General features: G+C 62.0%; 1 protein-coding gene across 3 annotated transcripts; it reads left to right on the top strand.

Annotated features, from left to right (window-relative positions):
- Positions 1-1052: 1052 nt before the first annotated feature.
- Positions 1053-22978, top strand: IL3RA (interleukin 3 receptor subunit alpha). Of its 3 annotated transcripts, XM_081794568.1 has the most exons (12): positions 1061-1479; positions 4522-4618; positions 7271-7389; positions 7750-7867; positions 10518-10650; positions 10846-11021; positions 14507-14622; positions 16563-16589; positions 17283-17394; positions 20844-20949; positions 22406-22487; positions 22732-22978. In XM_081794568.1, exons 2-12 carry the CDS (start codon positions 4555-4557, stop codon positions 22804-22806), a joined length of 1128 nt encoding a protein of 375 aa, XP_081650694.1. In that variant the 5' UTR covers positions 1061-1479; positions 4522-4554; the 3' UTR covers positions 22807-22978. The 3 variants fall into 3 exon arrangements, with proteins under 3 accessions (XP_081650696.1, XP_081650694.1, XP_081650695.1); XM_081794570.1 differs by lacking the exon at positions 20844-20949 and having other exon boundaries at positions 1053-1479; XM_081794569.1 differs by lacking the exon at positions 4522-4618 and having other exon boundaries at positions 1403-1479.
- Positions 22979-23731: the final 753 nt, after the last annotated feature.

Here is a 23731-nt window from a genome sequence, read left to right as displayed (position 1 = left end):
AGATCCAGGCAGGGCAGGGCCACTGACATTCAGGAGGGACAGGACCGCTGAGACCCAGGAGGGGCAGGGCCACTGAGATCCAGGAGGGGCAGGGCCGCTGAGACCCAGGAGGGCAGGGCCACTGAGACCCAGGCAGGGTAGGGCCACTGAGATCCAGGCAGGGAAGGGCCACTGAGATCCAGGAGGGGCAGGACCACTGAGACCCAGGAGGGGCAGGGCTGCTGAGATCCAGGCAGGGCAGGGCCACTGAGACCCAGGCAGGGCAGGACCCCTGAGATCCAGGAGGGGCAGGGCCGCTGAGGTCCAGGCAGGGGAGGGTCGTGCTCCCTCCAGAGGCTCCGGGGGAGGGCCCTTCCTGCCTCTTCCAGCCTCCGGGGCTCCAGGCGTCCCTGGGCCTGTGGCTGCTTCCCTCCCGTCTCTGCCTCTGTCTTCGCGGGGCTTCTCCTCTGCGTCTCTGTGTCCCCTCTTTTGTCTCTTGTAAAGATACCTGTCGTTGGATTCACCCTCATCCAAGATGGGCTCCTCCCAGATCCTTCACTTGCTTTGAAAAGACCCCTTTTCAACGCACGGTCCCTGCAGGTGGGTCAGACTGACTTCTGGCGACCCCTCCCGTGTCACAGGGTCCTGAGCCTGGGGAAGGCCGCATGTAGTCATGGCGGTGAGCGGGGTGAAGGGAAGGGGCTGGACGGGCTCAGTGCAGGCGCCGCTGGGCCCGGGGCCATCACGATCTCAGCTGCACAGGCAGCTGGGGTCCGTTTTCCGTCTGGAGGGCGCAGTTGACCCCATAGGCCCCGGGCAGCGACCTGACCAGGGGACCCGGCGCGCGAACAGGGACGGTGTCAGAGGGCACGAGGGAGTTTCCAGCGGGACCTGCAGGGAAGCCGGCCAGAAGCCACTCGCCCGGCCATCCAGAGGCCGGACAGGAAGCTGCCCCCGCCGGCCTGGGCGCTTAGGAGCAATTAGGATTGTCACAAAGAGGAAGGAGAACAGGAAAACAGCAGTTTTGTAAGAAAGAGGGTCATTCCTGGGAAAGCGGCTGACACATTCCTGACACAGCGGCTGTCCCGGGTTTTCAGGCAGAGACACAGGCACGGAGAGGGACGCGCCGTCGGAGGGAGGGGGTCCTCGGGCAGGCCCCGACCACGCCCACCGTGCCCGGGTCAGGCCTCTGGGGTGGGGCCCCTGGCGGGGACTATAAAGTCCCCGAGAGGCAAGCGACAGCCAGCTTTGGGCTTTGGTTTCTATTTGGGGACACTTCCTCCGAGGCGAGGAAGGAGTGACGAGTGAGGAGCCCGCGGTCCCGGGGGGGGGGGGCCCCCCAGGCCGGCTGCCGCCTCCCGCTCGCGCACTTTCTCCGCGTCCCGGGGAACAACCGGCGCGCAGGCTGCGACGCACGCGGACCTTCTCCGCGTCCCGGGGAACATCCCGAGCGCAGGCTGCACGAGGGACCCCAGGCAGGCGGCGGGTCTGCGAGCGCAGGTAAGGGTGCTGGAGACGGCGCGAGCGGCTGTCGCGTCCACTGGGGAATGTGCTAGAATTCACTTGCGCCCCTGGGGGTGGCTTGGTCCCCGCGTGCAGCCCAGCCCAGCCGGGAGGGCCTGGGGGCTCGGATCCCAGGTTCCTGGGCGTCCCCCCGCCCCCCGGGGAGGAGGACTCCACGCGCCCTGGAGGGGTTGTTACGCACGAATCCCTCCCGGAGGGGCAACGCGTGCAGAGTGTGGTCCGTCCACACAGGGGAACACCACTGGTCCACGAAAAGCAGCAAAGCTGTGACCGCTGCATAGACCTGAGCAGTCCATCCTCAGGGACGGAAGCAGGCCCACGAGACCCTACGGTGTGCAATCCCGTTTATAAAAATTGTGCACAACAGGGGCGCCCCGGGGGCTCAGTCGGTTGAGCGTCCGACTTGGGCTCAGGTCATGATCTCCCAGTTCGTGGGTTCAACCCCTGCATCAGGCTCTGCTCGGACAGCTCGGAGCCTGGAGCCTGCTTCCCATTCTGTGTCTCCCTCTCTCTCTGCGCCTCCCCTGCTCTCTCTCTCTCTCTCTCTCTCTCTCTCTCTCTCAGTTCTGGGGACGGGCAGCCGAGTGAGAGCTCGTGGGGCGGGGTCTCCTTTGGGGGGGCCTGGAACATTCCGGAGCCACATAGACGTGGTGACTGTGCCATTTGGCCCCCTGCTTGCATTTTGATGGGGATTCGCCTGCAGAAAACTATTCATGAATGGATCCGCTTGAAAGACCACGGACGCCCGCGGGTCCCGTGTGGTGACTGAGGTCCTGCGGGCCACGGAGCCACGACATGGGGACGCCGGGCTGTGTCTGGGGAGGCCCCGGTCCCGCCCTGGGGCGCTCAGCGCTGGCCCCTCCTGTGGGGGGCCCGTGGGCGCCATCCGCGACCCCCGCGCAGTCACGTCCCCGCGGGCACCGCCTGTCCCGCTGGGCGCAGCCCGGAGCGCCCCGCGTCCGCGGGAACCTCAGCCCCAGGCCGCCCTTGCGCCCACGGGTTCGAAAGCGCCATGGTTCGTCCTCTGCGTTTCCGCACCGACGTTTTGTGAACGTCGCGTTGAAGTCTGGCTCACGGTGAATGGGGTTGGGGGTCCCCTGCTACACACGGAGCCTGATGCCTTCCTCTCCTCCCCCTAATCCCTGTGTCACTAACGGGCTACATCCCTGTATTACAGAGCCACTGCGATCCCTGTATTACAAACCAACTATAATCCCTGTATTACAAACTCGCTACAATCCCTGTATTACAAACCCGTTACAATCCCTGTATTACAGACCCGCTACAATCCCTGTATTACAGACCCACTACCATCCCTGTATTACAAACCCGTTACAATCCCTGTATTACAGACCCGCTACAATCCCTGTATTACAGACCCGCTACAATCCCTGTATTACAAACCCATTACAATCCTTGTATTACAAACCCGCTACAATCCCTCTATTACACACCCGCTACAATCCCTGTATTACAGACCCACTACAATCCCTGTATTACACACCCGCTACAATCCCTCTATTACACACCCGCTACAATCCCTGTATTACAGACCCGCTACAATCCCTGTATTACAGACCCGCTACAATCCCTGTATTACAAACCCATTACAATCCTTGTATTACAAACCTGCTACAATCCCTCTATTACACACCCGCTACAATCCCTCTATTACACACCTGCTACAATCCCTGTATTACAGACCCACTACAATCCCTGTATTACAGACCCACTACAATCCCTCTATTACACACCCGCTACAATCCCTGTATTACAGACCCGCTACAATCCCTGTATTACAGACCCACTACAATCCCTGTATTACAGACCCACTACAATCCCTCTATTACACACCCGCTACAATCCCTGTATTACAGACCCGCTACAATCCCTGTATTACAGACCCACTACAGTCCCTGTATTACAAACCCACTACAATCCCTCTATTACACACCCGCTACAATCCCTGCATTACAGACCAACTATAATCCCTGTATTACAGATCCACTACAATCCCTGTATTACAAACCCGTTACAATCCCTGTATTACAGACCCGCTACAATCCCTGTATTACAGACCCGGTACAATCCCTGTATTACAAACCAACTGTAATCCCCCGTATTAAAGACCCACTACAATCCCCGTATCACTAACCTGCTACAATCCCTGTATTACAAACCCACTACAATCCCTCTATTACTAACCCAGAGGCAATCGTGGCTCCTACCATCCCCCTCTCCTGGGAGGGGGTCTCTCGGGCGTTGAGACGGGAGAACTGCGAGAGAGAGGCTCGGGAGACGAGCTGAAACCCCTGGGTGGGGTCCATGTTGGGTCCTGTGACGGGGGCTGTGAATGCCCAGCACAGGTGTCGGGGTCGGCGGCCCCAGCTCTTCCATCCCGGCAGAGATTTTCCGGACGGGGTTGACCGGGTGGCACGTTTCGCGGGCGACTCTCTGCGGGGCACAGAGCGCCGGCCGCCAGGGCGCGCGTGACGAGGTGGGGCGCGCGCGCGCGGGGTTGGTAGGGAGAGCGGGAGGCCCCGGCCACGCAGGTGCGGGCCCAGGAGGGCCAGGTGGGCGTGCGGGCTTTGCGGCGACCCTGGCGACCGTGGCCAGCAGTCCCGGCTGGGGCGTCGGGGGCGGGCAGCCTCCAGTTCCCGTAACCCTGTCGGCCCAGGACCCCGGGTCTGTGTTGACTTCGTATCTTAATTGCACTTCCTTCCCCCGCTCTGCCCCGCGGCGTTTCCCGGCCCGGGGGGGCCAGGCGGGAGCCAGGAGCGGGCTCCGGGCTCGGGGCGGGGGGGGGGGGGGGGGGGGGGGTGTCTCTGCCGGCCGGCGGACGCGCACACACACCCCGCCCCCCAGGGCTGGCCCCACGCGTGCACACGCAGGAGACGCGCGCAGGGGTGCGCCCACGCAGTCCCGCCGGAGCCTTCCCTCCCTCCGTGCGCCCTGCGCCCGCGGTGGCCCGGGCTCGCCGCCCCGCACGGCGCGCGCTGAGGGTCCCTTCTCTTCCAGTGCGCGCCGTCGGGGACGCGGGAGCCGAGCGCCATGGCCTTCCTGTGGCTGGCCTTGTGTCTCACGCCCGCGTGCTGTCTGCTGCACAAGGACGAAGGTGAGGAGGAAACCCACGAGCGCTGTGCGCGTCTGTCCAGGTGTTTGCGGCTCCGTGGCTTTGCGGGGAGGGGGGGGAGATGGGGGGAGGGGGCAAGACGGGGGGAGAGGGGGTGGGAGGGGCAGAACGGGATGAGGGACTGGGGGGAGGAGGGACTGGGGGAAGGAGGCGGGGAGAGGGGGTCGGAGGGGGAGGAGGAGGAGAGGGACTGGGGTGAGGAGAGGGGGCAGGAGGGGAGAGGGGGTTGGAGGAGGGGGGTCCAGGGTTCAGGAAAGGACAGGCAGACTCAATAGTGACCCAAGGGAACGCAGGGCCGTCTGCCTGCAGACCGGGCGCCATCTGGAAGGTTCCCAGGACGCAGGGGGCGCGAGAGAGGGCCCAGGCGCCCCTTTCCCAGCGCTCGCAGAGGTGGGCGGGGCTCCGGGCCACCAAGCGTCTTACTTCTGCAGGAGCACCTCAGTGTCCCCGCCTCACCTCGGCCGTTTTATCAGTCGGGGCGCTGTGAGCAGCAGGGGGTGGGGGGGGGGGACAGCCACAAGATTTCATAACCCGTTAGACGTTCACTCCTTCCTCTAGCGCGAGTGAGATTCACATGCTTTGTGGGGACGGAGACGAAGGTCTTTGTCCCCTGAAGGCGGCTGTCAGGGTCTGCGACGGAGGCCAGGACAAAATTCCAGGGCCTGGGGACGTTAAATACAGGCACCTATTTCTGAAGAGTTCTGGGGACCAGAGGCTCAGATCCAGGAGGGGCAGGGCCGCTGAGATCCAGGCAGGGCAGGATCACTGGAATCCAGGCAGGTCACGACCCCTGAGACCCAGGAGGGGAAGGACCCCTGAGACCCACGAGGGGCAGGACCCCCAAGATCCAGGCAGCACCACTGAGGAAGTGTCGAAATCACATGCCTTGCCCCGTTCTAGCCTTAAGTAGAAGTGGTTAGTCTTTCACCAGTGAGTCTGAATTAGCTGAAACATTTTCATAGATTTATCAGGGTAAGGAAATTTTCTTCCATTCCTGGTTTGCTTAGATATCTTAATCCCAAATGGGTTTTAAATTCAGTCATTTTTTTTTGTTTCCTGCTTTTATGGAGATTATTAGTTTTCTGTGAATGGGGTGAATTCTATTCATGGTTAAAAGAACCTTGTATTCCCGGAGTAAGTCTCTTGGGTCGTGTAGTATTACCGGGTTTATGTATTTTTGGATTTTATTGACTAAGGGATTTCTATATTTATAAAGGGTGCTGGCCTTGAGTTTGCTTTTATTATTTTCTTATATTTCTTAATTTTTAAGTTTATTTCTTTATTTAGAGAGAGAGGGATAGGACGAGCAGGGGAGGGGAAGAAAGAGAATCCCAAGCAGCCTTCCGACGCTCGGCACAGAGCCAGACGCAGCGCTCGAACTTGGGAACCCCGAGATCACGACCCGAGCCGAAAACAGGACGCATCACGGACTGAGCCACCCAGGCGCCCCTCGCGTTTCCTCTTCATATCTCCGATTTTGATGTTGGGATGACGATGACTTCCGAACACGAAGTCGCAAAATACTTCCCATCCTTTCCTTTCTTTTTTGAAAGTCTGTGCACAGGATACTAGTTCTTCCTTAAATATCGGATCCTTTATAGCTATTGATTTTATTCATAAACAGCACGTAAAATATGATAAAGATCTGCTAAAATTAAGATTCATTACTTCATTTTTCATACCCGTTTTAATGACGTTCGATGTTGAGCTGGCAGAACTCAGCGTAAATTTGGAGGCATAAGAATCTGTTAAAAATTAACGTTTTCCGGGGCACGTGGGTGGCTCGGTCGGTTCAGCGTCCGACTTCGGCTCAGGTCATGATCTCACGGTTCGTGGGTTCGAGCCCCGCGTCGGGCTCTGTGCCGACAGCTCGGAGCCTGGAGCCGCTTCGGATTCTGTGTCTCCCTCCCTGTCTGCCCCTCCCCTGCTCTTCCCGTGTGTCTGTCCCGAAAACAAATAAACCTAAAAAAGTTTTTAAAAATTACATTTTCAACTTAGAAAAAATTTCCCTTGGTACATTTTCTTATTATTTTTTTTACTGTTTATTTATTTCTGAGATGAGAGAGAGACAGAGAGAAGGAGAGAAAATTCCCAAGCAGGTTGCGCGTTGTAAGCACAGACCTGATACGGGGCTCGAAGTCAGGAACGGTGCGATCATGACCTGAGCCGAGTTCAAGAGTCAGACGCTGAAGTGACTGAGCCACCCGGGCGCCCTTCGGGGTTTTATGTTTTTTGTTTTTAATTGTTAAGGGGTAAATTATCCTTATGTGTCGTGAGAACCCCCAGGCGGAAAGCTAGGTGTTTGCGTGGGTTGGTTTTGCTGATGAAACGAAGGTCGTTGATCTTGATCAGCAATCATCATACTCACAGGCCGTAAACGAGGTGGACGTTTATGAAAGTCATGTCCTGTGGGACCTGTGGGACCTTCAAAGGGACCCCAGAGAAAACCTCACCAAGTATCTGATGGGCGTCTGGGTCTCAGCGGCAGAGAGAGACGGGGACACAGACTCGGAAGCAGGCTCCAGGCTCCGAGCTGTCAGCCCAGGGCCCCACACGGGGCTCGAAGCCACGGACCATGAGTCCTCAGCGGTGGGACGTCTTGTGACCTCAGGCGACCCTGTGTCCTCGTTTCAGATCCCGAGTCGCCGATTAAGAACCTGCGAATGCAGCCGGAGACGAGAAGGTTGACCTGGGACCTCAGCGGAAACGTGTCTGAGATCGGCTGTTTCATCAACTCGAGGTTCATCACTAAGGTAGGCTCGTCCCCCGACCTCGGCACCGGGGGTCCTCCGGGGACCCGAGAGCCACCGTCCGGCCCTGGTGTCGCAGACGTGGGGGTTCTCCTGCGGGCTGGGCTGGGGGATGGGGTGGGGGGGGGTCCCCGCCAGGTACCGTGGCCCCGGGGCCCGCGTCTGGGGGTCTGCGACTCGGCCGTGCTGAGACCCCACGACAGGCACCGCCCGTCCCGTCCCGCCTCGTGCAGAAGCCCGTGCACGTGGCCGGGATTTCTGAGAAGGTTGCGCGGGAGCCCGAGGGCGCATGGCTCAGGGCGGGAAGCGTCCGGGGTTCTGACGCCCTGGGCGACAGGGCCCAACGTGACACGCTCCCTGTAGGCCACCGACAAGCGTTACTGCGAGTTCCGCGTACTTTCCTCGTGTCAGGTGACGAATTTCACGGTCGCCTCCACCGGAGACCGGCCGTTCTCCGCGGGGATCCTGTACCCCAGGCCAGGTGAGGGCAGCGGGGTTCGGCACGGAAGGGCGTGGGCCGCCCCTCGCCAGCTGGCGCCACGGACGCAGGCGTCACCACTTCTGCCGCGGGGTCTCCGCGGGGAGTGGCGACAAAAGGACGCGACCCCGGGGCGGGGGTGGGGGGTGGGGGGGACGGTCCACGCACGCGGAAGGAGGTCGTCCACGGGGGCTTCTGGAAGCGAACTGGGCAAATGAGGACACGGGGATGGTGGGCAGGGCTGAGGCCGGGAGGGGAGGGGCACGAGGCGATCGGGGGACCAGGTGGGCCCGGGGCCTCGGGGACGAGGGTCCCGTGTCCTGAGCGCATGCGTGGTGACCTGCGTTTCAGAGAGAGCTCGGCTGTTTTTAAGAGGCGCTTGATGGGGGGAAACGGAGTCCAGCCATGGGGGGAAACTGAGGCAAGCCGCGGGGGGAAACTGAGCCAAGCCACGGCGGGAAACTCAGACAAGTCACAGGGGGGAAACTGAGTCAAGCCACAGGGGGTAAACTGAGTCAAGCCACGGGGGGAACTGAGTCAAGCCACGGGAGAAACTGAGTCAAGCCACGGGGAGAACTGAGTCAAGCCACGGGGGAAACTGAGTCAAGCCACAGGGGGTAAACTGAGTCAAGCCACGGGGGAAACTGAGGCAAGCCACGGGGGAAACCGAGTCAAGCCACAAGGGGTAAACTGAGTCAAGCCACAGGGGGTAAACTGAGTCAAGCCACGGGGGGTAAACTGAGGCAAGCCCCGGGGGAAACTGAGGCAAGCCACGGGGAGAAACTGAGTCAAGCCCCGGGGGGTAAACTGAGTCAAGCCACGAGGGGAAAGTGAGTCAAGCCACGGGGGGAAACCGAGTCAAGCAAGGGGAAACTGAGTCAAACCACGGGGGGTAAACTGAGTCAAGCCACGGGGCGAACTGAGTCAAGCCACGGGGGAAACTGAGTCAAGCCACGGGGGGGAAACTGAGTCAAGCCACGGGGGGGAAACTGAGTCAAGCCACGAGGGGAAAGTGAGTCAAGCCACGGGGGGAAACTGAGTCAAGCCACAGGGGTAAACTGAGTCAAGCCACGGGGGCAACTGAGTCAAGCCACGGGGGGGAAACTGAGTCAATCCACGGGGGGGTAAACTGAGTCAAGCCACAGGGGGTAAACTGAGGCAAGCCCCGGGGGAAACTGAGGCAAGCCCCGGAGGAAACTGAGTCAAGCCACGAGGGAAACTGAGTCAAGCCCCGGGGGGTAAACTGAGTCAAGCCACGAGGGGAAAGTGAGTCAAGCCACGGGGGGAAACTGAGTCAAGCAAGGGAAAACTGAGTCAAACCACGGGGGGTAAACTGAGTCAAGCCACGGGGCGAACTGAGTCAAGCCACGGGGGAAACTGAGTCAAGCCACGGGGGGGAAACTGAGTCAAGCCACGGGGGGGAAACTGAGTCAAGCCACGAGGGGAAAGTGAGTCAAGCCACGGGGGGAAACTGAGTCAAGCCACAGGGGGTAAACTGAGTCAAGCCACGGGGGGTAAACTGAGTCAAGCCACGGGGGGGAAACTGAGTCAAGCCACGGGGGGGAAACTGAGTCAAGCCACAGGGGGGTAAACTGAGTCAAGCCACAGGGGGGAAACTGAGGCAAGCCCCGGGGGAAACTGAGGCAAGCCCCGGAGGAAACTGAGTCAAGCTACGAGGGAAACTGAGTCAAGCCACGGGGGGAAACTGAGGCAAGCCACGGGGGAAACTGAGTCAAGCCATGGGGGGAAACTGAGGCAAGCCAAGGGGCAAACTGAGTCAATCGTAAGGGGAAACTGAGGCAAGCCATGGGGGGAAACTGATTCAAGCCATAGGGGGAAACTGAGGCAAGCCACGGGGGGAAACTGAGGCAAGCCATAGGGGTAAGTGAGCCAAGTCATGGGGGAAACTGAGGCAAGCCACGGGGGGAAACTGAGGCAAGCCATAGGGGTAAGTGAGCCAAGTCATGGGGGAAACTGAGGAAAGCCACGGGGGGAAACTGAGTCAAGCCACAGGGGGGAAACTGAGTCAAGCCACGGGGGAAATTGAGGCAAGCCATGGGGGAAAGTGAGTCAAGCCACGGGGGGAAACTGACTCAAGCCACGGGGGGTAAACTGAGGCAAGCCCCGGGGGAAACCGAGTCAAGCCACGGGGGAAACTGAGTCAAGCCACAGGGGGGAAACTGAGTCAAGCCACGGGGGAAACTGAGGCAAGCCACGGGGGGGGAAAGTGAGTCAAGCCACGGGGGGAAACTGAGGCAAGCCACGGGGGGTAAACTGAGGCAAGCCCCGGGGGACACCGAGTCAAGCCACGGGGGGAAACTGAGGCAAGCCACAGGGGGGAAAGTGAGGCATGCCACGGGGGAAAGTGAGGCAAGCCACGGGGGAAACTGAGTCAAGCCACGGGGGAAACTGAGGCAAGCCACGGGGGAAACTGAGTCAAGCCACAGGGGGGAAACTGAGGCAAGCCACGGGGGAAACTGAGGCAAGCCCCGGGGGACACCGAGTCAAGCCGCGGGGGGAAACTGAGGCCAGCCGGCGCAGGACGCGTCCGCTTTTGTTGCTGCAAGTGTGTGTGGTTTCGCCCGGGGCCTGGACACGCTGGCGCCCGTGCTCACGGGGACGTGCTTTTGTCTCCCGCCCGTTGCAAGCACAGAGGGCCACCCTGAGGCGGCGGCGCAGCGTCTGGGCTGCTGGGTGCACGACGTCGACTTCCTGACGTGCAGCTGGGAGGCGGGCCGCGCGGCCCCCGGGGACGTCCAGTATCGCCTGTACTGGCAGGACCTCAAGTAGGCGCGGCCGCAGGCGCGGCAGGCTGGGTCGACCGGGCGCCGGGGCCCCTGGGGGGACAGCGGTGTCCCCGGCCGCGCCAGGCTTGGGAGGGGGCGCTGGGTCACGGCTGGCGGCCCCTGCTGTGCTGGGCGGGGGGGGGGGGGGGGGGGGGCGGTGCTGGGTCATTGCTGAGTGCCCGCCGGTGGCCGCAGGACCTACGAGGAGGAGGAGTGTCCCCGGTACGGGGTGGACGATCGGGGGACACACATCCGGTGTCATTTCGACGACGTGTCCCGGCTCAGGGAACACGTCCGGTTCCTGGTGAAGGGCACCAGCAAGGGCGCGAGGATCCCGTGCTCGGACCTCACTGTGGAACTAGCAAGAATCGGTGAGTCCTGGGGGGGGGGGGGGTTCTCACGGTTCTGGGGGCGCATGTGGGTCCCGGGGGGCACCGTCCTCCTGGCTTGGGGACCCCTCCTCGCCGGGACCTCGCACGGGGCACAGACAAAGGGAGCCGTGTGGTCTTCGTGGGAAGCCAGGAAAGCATCCCGGGGGGGCCCCACCTTCATGACGTCACCTAAGCCTAATCGCCTCCCCAGGGGGTCACCTTCTGGGGGGGGGGGGGTCAGGGCAGGCGATGGCACGTGTTCCCGCCACGAGTCTGGGGGGCTCAGTATCGTGCTCGCGGCGCCCGCCGAGGCCCTGTGTTCACCCTCCTTCGGGTTCGGGGCGCGCGGACCCCACCTTAGCAGAGCTCTCTCTGGCTCGTTCCCTTAAAGCGGACCCCTCTCCGCACGGTGGCCCCTGCCAGCCCCGAGAAGCCGGGGCCCCGCACCGCGCAGCGCGGGGTCACGTGGGGGCGGGGGGCAGTGAGCCGCCGCTTGAGCTGAGACGGGGGTTCAGAGGGGACAAGGCAGGCCTCCTACTGGAAAAGCGGGGGGGGGGGGGGGGGGCTTTTCCTGCGCCCGCGGACTCCCTCCCCTGGGGCCGAGACGCTGTGTTGCGTCCGCTGCTCCCTCGCGGGTGCCTGCGGACCGCGTCCAAGGCCTCGTGCGACGCCGCGCACGCTGCCCCCGCCCCCCGTGTCCACCCCGCGGCTCCCGGCACCGGCGGGCAGGGAGCGAGCTGGGCTGCTCCGGGCGTGTGTGAGCGCCCGGCGGGGACGCGCGCAGCTGGGAACGCGCCTGGCCTCAGCCTCCGCGGGCGCACCAGGACCTCACTTGCACGACTTCGAAGATGCCGGTTGTGCTGCGCAAACATCTGGCCGCCCCCGGGCGCCTGCGAAGGCGCCTCACGTGGAAACAGGGTCTTTGCACGTGCAGTAAGGCAGCCCCCACCCAATCCAATTCGGTGCTGCCCGTACAAAGGGGAGGAGACGCGGAGGCCGACGCCGGGACGGAGGAGAAGGCCAGGCGAGGAGGAAGGCACAGCGACAGGTGACGTGTGTCCAGCCCAGGGACGCCCAGCCTCCCCAGCAGCCGCCCGCAGTGGGAAAGGGGCCTCGAACAGAGTCTCCCTGTGAGCCTCCACCAGGAACCAGCCCCGGGGACACGTGGACTTCAGATTTCTGGCCTCCAGACCTGGGAGAGGACACATTTCTATGGCCCCAGCCACCAGTTTGTGGGACTTTGCTGTGGCAGCCGTGGGGAATTCGTGCCATACCATTATGAGCGATTTCCAGATGGCACCAGGAGACCAAGAACCCAAGCCTGGGGCCACGGACAGCGACGTCTCTGGGCGTGGACTGGCCAGGTCCGGGCCCGCAGGTGCGGCTGTCTCAGAGTATCAGAGACATCGCCCACTGACACGGAGAATCGGGTCCGGGGGGACTGTTGGTTCCCAGCTGCTGCCTTAACAAACGATCCCAAAGCACGAGGCTTGGAGCATCGGAGTCTGAGATCCAGGCAGGACAGGGCTGTGCCCCCTCCTGAGGCTCCAGGGGAGGGTCCTTCCTGCCTCTTCCAGCCTCTGGGGCTCCAGGCGTCCCTGGGCTCGTGGCCGCGTCCCTCCCGTGTCTGCGTCCGTCTTCCTGGGGCTTCCCCTCTGTGTCTGTGTCTCCTGTTCTGACTTTTATAGGGACAGTCGTCATCGGATTTAGGGCCACCTTGATGCAGAAGGAGGTCGTCCCAGAACCTTCACTTACTGTACCTGCAAAGACACTATTTATTTGGGAGAGAGAGAGAGAGAGAGAGAGAGCAAACAGGGGAGGGACAGAGAGAGAGGGAGACACAGAATCCGAACCAGGCTCCAGGCTCCAAGCTGTCAGCACACGGCCCGACGCGGGGCTCGAACCCCCGAACCGGGAGATGATGACCTGAGCCAAAGTCGGATGTTTAACCCACTGAGCCACCCAGGCGCCCCTGCAGAGCTCCTTAGAAGTTAAGTGGCATTTCGCCCTGGCCCTTCCTGCCCCGCGGGGCCCCGGGCCTGCACGTGACCTTGCACGTGGGTGCTATGTGTTGACCGAGCCTTTCAGCCCCTGAGCAGGTGCCACACGAGTGCTTGGCCGGAAGCTGTAGGGGCTGGTGAGTAACCCGGCTCCCTCGCCCTGGGCTGGGGGGCTCCTACCAGGTGCGTTCCTTCGTCCGCAGGGTGGTTCCCCAGCAGGACTGAGCGGCCGCTCTTTGGGAAGTCCCTGCCGCCCGGGCCTCCCTCCCGGCCCTGCCATGGGCGCGTCCTCCCAAGCAGGCTGCTGGCCGCAGGCGTCCTGGTCCTGAGGGGGGAAGGCCATTCCCGAAGGTCCCAGTGCAAGGCAGCAGGAGACGGGCACAGCCTGGATGGCTGCAGGGAGGGGCGGGGGGAGCCGCTTTTGGGACTGTTTCCCAGGACGGAATTGCAGTGGGTTCTGTGGATGCTGCTGGGGTAGAAAGAGGGACCGAAGGAGGCTGGGTGCAGGGTGACATCATAGGTGGGGGGAGAGGAGGAGGAGGAGGGAGAGGGAAAGCAGGAGGATGGAGAGCAGGAGGAGAGAAGGGAGAGGAGGGGGAGAGCAAGAGGAGGGGAGGAGGGGGGAGGGAGAGGAGGAGGGCGAAGGCGAGGAGGGAGAGCAGGAGCGAGAAAAAGACGAGGAGACCCCGAGCTGGAGACCACCCTGCGGGGAGCTCTCTGCCAGGGGTCCAGGCGGACCGCAGGGCAGTCGGGCAAGGACGCAGGGCTGGGCTCCTCGTGGAGGTCGGACCCGTGGTGTCGTCTCAGACGCGGTCACACAGGAAGCTACTGACGCCTTGGGGACAGAGAGGCCGACCCTCTGGAGGGAGAGCTGGGGGCAGAGCCCCGGAACGGCACCCCGAAGGGGGAACAGACGGACGGGAGGGTCCCAGCAGCCCCAAGGGCGGACCGGAGAGCAGTGGACGTGTGGCCAAGGGGAAAACGTGAGGTGTAGTCCAGACCTAGGAGCGCATTCCAGAAGGATCTCGGGATGGGCGGGGGTCTCTCGCAGGCTGGTGTCTGAGCACCCTCATTCAACCAGATATCCTGTCAGGCATCTGTCTTGGTGTTTTGCCCTGTCTTCAACCTTGAAATGACCTTCTCTCTGCCTCCCCTGCATCCGAATTTGTAAGAAGCCTGTTTTAAAGGCATCTTCTAGGGGCGCCTGGAGGGCTCAGTTGGTTAAAGGTCCGACTTTGGCTCAGGTCATGACCTCATGGTTTGTGGGTTCGAGCCCCACGTCCGGCTCTGTGCTGACGGCTCACAGCCTGGAGCCCTCTTCAGATTCTTTGTCTCCCTCTCTCTCTGCCCCTCCCCTGCTCATGCCCTGTCTCTCTCTCCCTTTCTCTCTCTCAAAAATAAATAAATATTTTTTAAAAAATTTAAGTATCTTCTAGGGGATGAAAAATATTGATTTTGCTCATAAATTTTTTTTTTCTTCCCTAGAGAGATTAAGTCTGCCCAACATCACCGGAATGTGTAATAAATCCTATTCAGTCATGGAGTGGAAAATGTCAAGCCACTTTAATCACAGATTTACATACGAACTTGAAATACAAAAGGTAAATGCTTGCCCCCACTGGAAATTCTAGATTCTCCGGAATCTATACCCCGAGGGTTTGGAAGCAGATAAAGACACACACACACACACACACACACACACACACACACAGATATGAACCAAAAAAAAATTGTGTTTAATCTTTTAAAACTAAACATTAAATAAAAAATAAGCAAAAATAAATTTAAAAATAAATAGAAGCTAAACTCTACATAAAATGAAAAAAGCTAACAAAAATGGAAAAAAGTAAAGATCATTTAAGTTTTTGTGTGTGTGTGTCTAAAAAATCATCAAAAAAATATATGAAGCATAAAAATTTTTTTTTAGCTTTAGCAAAAGTAACAGTGTTGGCTATTGAAAAGACAGAGGTAAAATTGAAAATGCAGGTCACACGTGGAAGAAACCAGTTCCGCATTTGTCTGTCAAAGGACGCACGTCTAGGGTAGATAAGGAATTCTTTCAAGTCAATACCAAGAAGATAAACAACTGTATAAAAAAACCCAAAGGGCAAAAAGTTGAAACAGCCACTTCCCCAAAGAAGATGTGTTCATGACCCGTAAATACATGAAAAGATAGCAGAGAAAATGGAAACCGCAGGGAGAGGCCGGTCCACACCCATTAGATCTGCGATAATGACAAAGTCTGGCCCAACCCAGTGTCAGCCAGGTTGTCACCCACTTGACTGGAACACTTTTGTGCCACTAACTCGTGGCCATTTCGAACGGTATGGCCCGTTTCAGGAAACCCGCAGGTGGCTCCTTCTTCTATGAGATGTTCCTCATGGGTGAACATTCTCTGCATTGCAAGAGCCAGGATAAAACCGTATCCTTTACGTAAAAAATGGCGCAGTCGCTTTGGAAGAGCCTTCGGTTCCAGCTTGCCAAGGCAGCAGATCCCCTGCGAGGTGTGGCTCCCAGAGAAGTGTAAACATAATCCCAGCAGAGTGGGGCCCTGAGTGGTCACAGCAGCTGTGTTTGGGAATGACCCAAGAGAAGGGACGAACAAAATATATCCGCGATGTGGAATCCGACCCCCCACGAATGACAGCCGGACACAAGGGCCACCCTGGGGCATCCCGTGTATACACAGAGGCGTGGAAAATGCAGAGTGATGCTAGTGAGTGACGCACCTGGCTGGTTCCGTCCGTGGAGCATGTGACTCTCGATCTGAGGGATCGTGAGTTCGCGCCCCACGTTGGGCACAGAGATGATCAATCAATAAATGTAAAAAATGTTAAGTCTGCAAATTGAAGGACAATGAGCAAACGTTTGGAGCTACTTAGTATTTCATACTCAATTATTGACTTAAAGGTATCACTTTTCTTTACTTTTTTGTATATTCTATGTATTGTTTATAGTTCACTAGTGATGATACGTCATGTTTCTGCAAACGTACAAGTGGTCAAAAACACAAACGTTATTAATTCTACGCTTTTTTTGTTTTTTTGTTTTTGTTTTATAAGACCAGGTACAGGGGCGCCTGGGTGGCTCAGTCGGCCAAGCATCCGACTCTGGATTTTGGCTCAGGTCATGGTGTCACCGTTTGTGGGTTCGAGGCCCGAGGGGGCTCTGTGCTGACGGTGGGGAACCTGCTTGGGATTCTCGCTCTCTCCCTCCCTCTCTGCTGCTCCCGTGCGTTTTCTCTCTCTCTCAAAAAACCAAAAACCAAAAACCAAAAAAGGGTCTGAAACAGGACCCAAACCCACGAACTGTGAGATCATGGCCTGAGCCGAAATCCAAAGCCGGACGCTTAAGCAACTGACCCCCCACCCCCCACCCCCGGGACTCCAAGGCCACATAGCTTTCAGTCAATCTCTCCTTTACGGTCAATAGATTCGCACATTATATTGGCGATTCCCACCCAACCACAGGGCTCACAGAACAAGGGTCCCTCTCAGGGGACAGCAGCGGGCACCCACCGCCTTCTGGTTTTGTTTTGCAGGGCTCAGATGCCGCCTACACCGAGAAGGTGAGTGTCCCCCAGCCCCCCACCCCCCAACTCGGCATCACGAAGGGCAGGCCGTGTGTTAGTGCGCTCCCTCCGCTCCCCTGCGCGGGGGCTGTGCGTGTGGGCCCCACTCACCCCTGCGCAGTGCTGGGGGCGGACCGCACGGAGCTGGGAGTCCGCCTTCCCGGGGCTTCTCCTCTGTGCCTGTGTCCCCCCTTCTGTCTCTCACAAGGACACCTGTCATTGGCTTCAGGGCCCCCCTCATGCAGCTTGACCCCCCTCCCACCCCTCACTCACACCTGCACACACGTCGTTTCCGACTCAGCTCCCGTCCACGGGTTCTGGGGGGCCGTACCTTGCGGCCGGACCCTCTCTCTCTCTCTGGGGGGCGGGGGCTACAACAGGTACCACAGCTGGGGGCTGTGGTCCCGGGGTCCTGGACACCTGTCGCCTGAGAGGCGTGCGGGGCGGGGCTGCGTTCCCTCCGGAGGCCGCAGGGACCGCGTCCCAGGCCTCTGTCCCAGCTCCCGGGGGCTCCTTGGCGCGCGGCCGCGGCCCTCCCCCCCCCCCCCCGGTATCCACGTGGCCCCCGCCCCCCGCCGCGCCTGCGCGCGCCCGCCCCCCACGACGGCCGGCTCGGGCGAGAGTCCTGGCGCGCGAACGTGGGGAGCGCCCCGCCCACCGGGCTTGGCCTTCCCTTCTCGGAAACCGCAGGCGCCCGACAGCTACTTCGTGCTCCCCAACCCCGGAAACTACGCGGTGAGGCTGAGGGCGCACGCGCGCTTCCGCAAAACCTGGAGCGAGTGGAGCGCCGTGCGGCGCTTTGGTGAGTGGGGCGCCCTCTCACGACTCCCTGGCGGGCGCTCGACGCGGGGCGCGCCGCCCCGGGTCACGGAAGCACCGACGCTGGCGGGACCTGAAGAGGCGGCCTGGGAAGGCGGAGGGTGGGAGGAAGCGGAGGGCGGGCGGACCCCCACCCCCACCCCGGGGCTGGTGAGAGCGGGGCGTGCAGGGCAGGGGGGTCCTTCCCTTTTATCGCACACGTCAGGGCAGGGCTCAGGGCCTGAGCAGAAGGCTGTCCTCACAGTAAGAGCGGCCACCTCTCCCTGAGCACGTTTGAAAACAGACCCTCCCCTCCGGCTGCCCCCAAAACATCCCATTTCAGTGGTAACACGTAGGGAACCGCGGTCACTAGGGTCCTGGGCTCCCTGCTATAAATGACCGCACGTGGCGTGGCAGGGGCTGGAAACAACAGAAATCTGTGCTTTCCCACCTCTGGAGACGGGAGGAAGTCTGAGATCCAGGCAGGGCAGGGCTGCTGACATCCAGGCAGGACATGGCTGCTGAGATCCAGGAGGGGCAGGACCTCTGAGATCCAGGCAGGGCAGGGTCTCTGAGATCCAAGCAGGTCAGGGCCACTGAGATCCAGGAGGGGAAGGGCCACTGACATCCAGGCAGGGCAGGACCCCTGAGATCCAGGAGGGGCACGACCACTGAGATCCAGGCAGGGCAGGACCACTGAGATCCAGGCAGGGCCACTGAGATCCAGGCAGGGAAGGGCCGCTGAGATCCAGGAGGGGCAGGGCCACTGAAATCCAGGAGGGGCAGGACCTCTGAGATCCAGGCAGGGCAAGGCTGCTGAGATCCAGGCAGGGCAGGGCCACTGAGACCCAGGCAGGGCAGGGCCGCTGAGATCCAGGAGGGGCAGGACCACTGAGATTCAGGCGGGGCAGAACCACTGAGGTGCAGGCAGGGCAGGGCCACTGAGATCCAAGCAGGGCAGGGCCTCTGAGATCCAAGCAGGGCAGGGTCACTGAAATCCAGGAGGAGCAGGACCCCTGAGATCCAGGAGGGGCAGGACCACTGAGATCCAGGCAGGGCAGGACCCCTGAGATCCAGGAGGGGCACGACCACTGAGATCCAGGCAGGACAGGGCCACTGAGATCCAGGCAGGACAGGACCCCTGAGATCCAGGCAGGGAAGGGCCGCTGAGATCCAGGAGGGCAGGGGCCACTGAAATCCAGGAGGGGCAGGACCTCTGAGATCCAGGCAGGGCAGGGCCACTGAGATCCAGGAGGGGCAGGACCACTGAGATCCAGGAGGGGCGGGGCCACTGAGATCCAGGAAAGGCAGAGCCACTGAAATCCAGGCAGGGCAGGGCCGCTGAGATCCAGGCGGGGCAGGGCCACTGAGATCCAGGAGGGGCAGGGCTGCTGAGATCCAGGCAGGGCAGGATTACTGAGATCCCAGGGCGTGGGGGGGGGGGGGGGTGGGGGTGGGGGGAGGGGGATAGGACCACTGAGATCCAGGCAGGGCAGGGCCACTGAGATCCAGGAGGGGCAGGACCACTGATATCCAGGAAGGGCAGGGCCACTGAGATCCAGGGAGAGCAGGGCTGCTGAGATCCAGGAGGGACAGGGCCTCTGAGACCCAGGTGGGGCAGGGCCGTTGAGATCCAGGAGGGGCAGGGCCACTGAGATCCTGGAGGGACACGGCTGCTGAGATCCAGGCAGGACATGGCTGCTGAGATCCCAGGAGGGGCAGGACCTCTGAGATCCAGGCAGGGCAGGGTCTCTGAGATCCAAGCAGGTCAGGGCCACTGAGATCCAGGAGGGGAAGGGCCACTGACATCCAGGCAGGGCAGGACCCCTGAGATCCAGGAGGGGCAGGACCACTGAGATCCAGGCAGGGCAGGACCACTGAGATCCAGGCAGGGCAGGATTACTGAGATCCCAGGGCGTGGGGGTGGGGGGGGGGTGGGTGGGGGGGAGGGGGATAGGACCACTGAGATCCAGGCAGGGCAGGGTCTCTGAGATCCAGGCAGGGCAGGGCCACTGAGATCCAGGCAGGGCAGGACCCCTGAGATCCAGGCAGGGCAGGACCCCTGAGATCCAGGCAGGGCAGGGTCTCTGAGATCCAGGCAGGGCTGCTGAGATCCAGGAGGGGCAGGACTACTGAGATCCGGGGGGATGGGGCAGGGCCACTGAGATCCAGGCAGGGCAGGGCCACTGAGATCCAGGCAGGGCAGGACCCCTGAGATCCAGGCAGGGCAGGGCCGCTGAGATCCAGGCAGGGGAGGGCCACTGAGTTCCCGGAGGGGCAGGACCCCTCAGATCCAGGCAGGGCAGGGCTGCTGAGATCCAGGTAGGGCAGGATTACTGAGATCCCGGGGGAGGGGGGGGAGGGGGATAGGACCACTGAGATCCAGGCAGGGCCGGGCCACTGAGGTCCAGATGGGACAGAGCTGTGCTCCCCTCCAGAGGCTCCAGGGCAGGGTCCCTCCTGCCTCTTCCAGCTTCTAGGGCTCCAGGTGTCCCTGGACCTGTGGCCACGTGCTTCGTGTCTCAGCCTCTGTCTCCATGTGGCTTCTCTGTGTCTCTCTGTCCCAATTTCCTGTCTCTATAAGGACAGTAGTCATGGGATCAGGGTCCATCGTATTCCACTGGGGCCTCATCTGGACGTGATCATTTCCGCAGACTCTCTGTTGTGGACTCAAATGTGTCCCCGCGAATTTATATGTTGAAGTCCTCACCCCCACCCCACCCCAGGACCTGAGAATGTGGTTGTATGTGGAGGTGGGGTCTTTGAGGAGAGGATTAAGGTAAAACGAGGTCAGTGGGGTGGGCCCTGACCCCACAGGACTGGGGTCCTTTCAAGAAGAGAAGTTGAGGACACAGACACGCACAGAGGGACGGACGGCCAGGTGCGGACACAGGGACAGCACGGCCTCTACCAGCCAAGGAGAAGGGCGTCGGGACGAACCAGCCTCGCCCCGCCTGGCTCTCAAAGCCCCGGCCTCCAGGGCTCTGCAAGGCACACATATCTGCTGCTAGGCCACCCAGCCTGTGGGACTAGGTGGTGGCACTCCCCACAGGGACCCCCCCCACTGTCACGGGGAGCCCGAGGGCTTAGAAGACAGTGTACCCGGTGGGCCCTGTGCTGGCCAGGCTGCAGGGAAAGCTCGCCGTCTAAGGACTGGGCTGGGCTGCAGCTGGGCCCTGGGGGGCAGGGGGCAGAGGGGCAGAGGGCTGGGGGCTGGGGTGTGAGCCTGTCCGGCTGGCACCTGGGGCCTGGGGTTGGGGGCTGGGGCTCGCGCTGGGGCTGGTGCAGCCGGCCCCGTGGGAGGGACCCCCGCAGGGGCAGGTGGACGTTGTCCCCTCCTGAGCACACCGAGAGCCTGCCGCATGGGGGAGGGGGGCGGCAGGCGGGAAGCATTGGCTCCTGGGGGAACCACGACCCCGGGCACACGCCGACGCGCCCCTCCCCCTCCCCTAGAGTGCGACCTCGGGAAGGACACGCACTTCCGAGACTGGCTGACCTCCGCTCTGATCCCGCTGGGCGCGCTGCTGGCCCTGGGGCTGGGGGTCGCGCTGTGCCAAAGGTGAGCGCGCCGCCCCCTGAGCCGCACCCCCCCCCCCCCCCCGCCGCAGGCGGGTCCTGGCTGCTGGGCGGCGCGACCCCGCCGCCTGGTCCGGCCCTGTGTGAGCCTGGACCCCGTGGTGCATCCGGGGTCCCTGCCGACGCCGGTCCCGGTGCGATGCCCTTAGGACCCCCCTGTGTCCCCAGACCGTCACTACCAGTCCGCAGGCGCAAACCAGGCTGGCCTGCGTGTCCCCACGTGTCCCCGCTGGGGGACTCTCATCGCTGGCCCACATTCCCGGTCCCCCAATGTCCTTGCACGACGGGGGGGGGGGGGGGGGGAGGGAGGGTCCGGAAAGCCTCCTCCTTCTCCCCCCTCCGCTCTGCCTCCCCCTCCTCCTTCTTCCCCTCCCCCTTCCCCCTCCTCCCCCTCCACTTCCCCTCCTTCTCATCTCCCTCCGCCCCCTCGCCCTCCCCATCCCTCCTCCTCCTCCCCTCCCCCTTCCTCTCCTTCTCCTCTCCCTCCTCCTTCTCATCTCACTCCTCCCCCTCCTCCTCCCCCTCCACTCTGCCTCTCTGTCCTCCCCCTCCTCCCCTTCCTCCTCCTCCCCCCCTCCCCTTCCCCCTCCTCCCCCTCCACCTCATCTCCCTCTGCCCCCTTGCCCTTCCCATCCCTCTCCTCCTCCTCCCCTCCCTCCTCCTTCTCATCTCACTCCTCCCCCTCCTCCCCCTCCACTCTGCCTCTCTGTCCTCCCCCTCCTCCCCCCTCCCCTTCCTCCTCCTCCCCCCCTCCCCTTCCTCCTCCTCCCCCACTCCTCTTACCCGTCCTCCTTCTCCTCCTCCCCCTCCCCTTTTCCTCCTCTCTGTCCTCCTTCTCATCTCCCTCTTCCCCCTCCCCCTCCCCCCTTCCCCTCCTCCTCCCTGACCCCTTGTCCTCTCCCTCCTCCTTCTCATCTCCCTCCTCCCCTCCTCCTCTCCCTCCTTCTCATCTCCCTTTTCCCCCTCCCTTCCCCTCCTCTCCATCCTCCCTCCTTTTTCTCCTCCCCTCCCCCTTCGTAGTCCTCCTCCTTCCCCTCTTCCTCTCCCTCCTCCTTCTCTTCTCCCTCCTCCCCCTCCCTTCTCCCTCACCTCCCACCCCTCAGTAGACACCACACCCCCTAGTCGCCGCCCCGCGGGAAAGAGCACCGTCTGCCCCCCCACCCCCGCAGACCATACCCCTCCCCCAGGTAGAGACCCCCCTCCCCCACCCCAGCCCAGTGGTCTAGACCCCAGTGCCTCCCCTCCTCAGCCCGAAAGTAGAGACCACGCACCCCAGGTCCCCGCCCCCCGCTCCCGTAGAGATCACAGCCCTGCCCCCGCCCCCCACCCACCACTGGCCCTGGGCCCTCACCCTCGGGCTGGCGTCCTGTGGCCCACACTGCCCCCTCCGTTCCGGATTCAGAGGACGTGATTCTGTCTGTCTGTCTCCCTCCTCCAAGGTACTCGGTGCTGCAGAAACTCTTCCCCCCGATCCCGCACCTGAAGGACCCCATCAGTGACACCCTGCACAGCAGCAAGTTGGTACATCCCGCTTCCTGCGCGGGTGGGGCGGGGGGGTGCTGCGCACAGGTGCTCATAGCCCGGCGCACGGGCACGCGATGCTGGTCCGTGGGCCCGGGCTGTAGACTGCCGAAGGCTGCCGGGTGACGCTCAGGGGAGGAGCTGGGCGCTGCCCCAGGTGCGGGCCCCGAAGCCGCAGGGACCCCAGAGTCCGCAGCTCTGTGTTTCACCCTGACGACCCCCCCCACCCCCATTACCCGCGCAGGTGGCCTGGGAGGCCAGCAGAGCAAGCCAGGAGGACTGCCAGGTGGCGGAGGTGCAGGTTCTGGGAGAAATGTGACGCTGGGGCGCAGACCTCGTCCTAGGCACGGCGGGGGCCTGGACGGCCTGCTTGGTGTTGGACCGGGGGACCAGGGCACGACCACCTGGCGCAACTTCACGGAGCTGCCACCAGGAGGGAAGAAAGGCGGTGTGGGGGGTCGTTTCCTAAATAAAGCCCTTTTCCGGCCACCCCCTGGACTCCGGAGTGGGATCCAGCCCCGTGGCTCCGGGTCGCTCCGGCCTCCTGAAGCGGGCCTCGCCCACACCCCCGCCCCCGCTCAGCGGCCATGCCGGCTTCTCTGTAACCAGGCTCCACGCTCCTGGTTCTCTGTAACCAGGCTCCACGACCACCCCAGTCAAGGCACAGGGCATCCGGGCACAAGGGGGTCACTACCGTGTGGCCGGTGCGTGGGGGAGACGCAGGGATGGAGGGCGTGGCCACGCACGCCGAGACGCGCAGGGCAGGGCGGCGTCAGGGGCCCCTCGGGAGCGCCACACCCCCACCCCGTAGCCAAAGCACGGTTTCCCGAACGCCCCGAGGCCACCGGCCTGTCAGGTGGCTACTTGGCGACGTGTCACTTAAACATAAAAAGGTGTCGCGGCCAAGAGGGAGGGTTGGTCTCAGCGAAAGAGCGAACAGGCAGTTCCGAATCCCGAACACGGATCCAGACGGGAGCCCGCACCCAAGACCCAGGTCCCCCCGGCCAGAGCACCACGGGTCAAGTAGGTCAGGAGCGCGAGGTCCCCAAGGAGGCCGCACAGATCCCGGCCTCTTTTTAACTTGCCTCGCGACCCAAATTCCCTCGTGTCTAACGGGACCCGTAATTGCGGCAGAAAGGACGGTTGCATTTACCAACGTCTTCAAATTGAGGAGCCCCGCCTCCCACGGCCAGGACCCCACAGCCCAGGAGCGGTGCTTCACATCAGGTTGGCCTGCGTACCCC

The sequence above is a fragment of the Panthera onca genome, chromosome Y (assembly GCF_046562875.1).
Source record: "Panthera onca isolate mPanOnc1 chromosome Y, mPanOnc1 haplotype 2, whole genome shotgun sequence".
Lineage (NCBI taxonomy): Eukaryota > Metazoa > Chordata > Mammalia > Carnivora > Felidae > Panthera > Panthera onca.
This window is presented reverse-complemented; position numbering and strand designations above follow the sequence as displayed.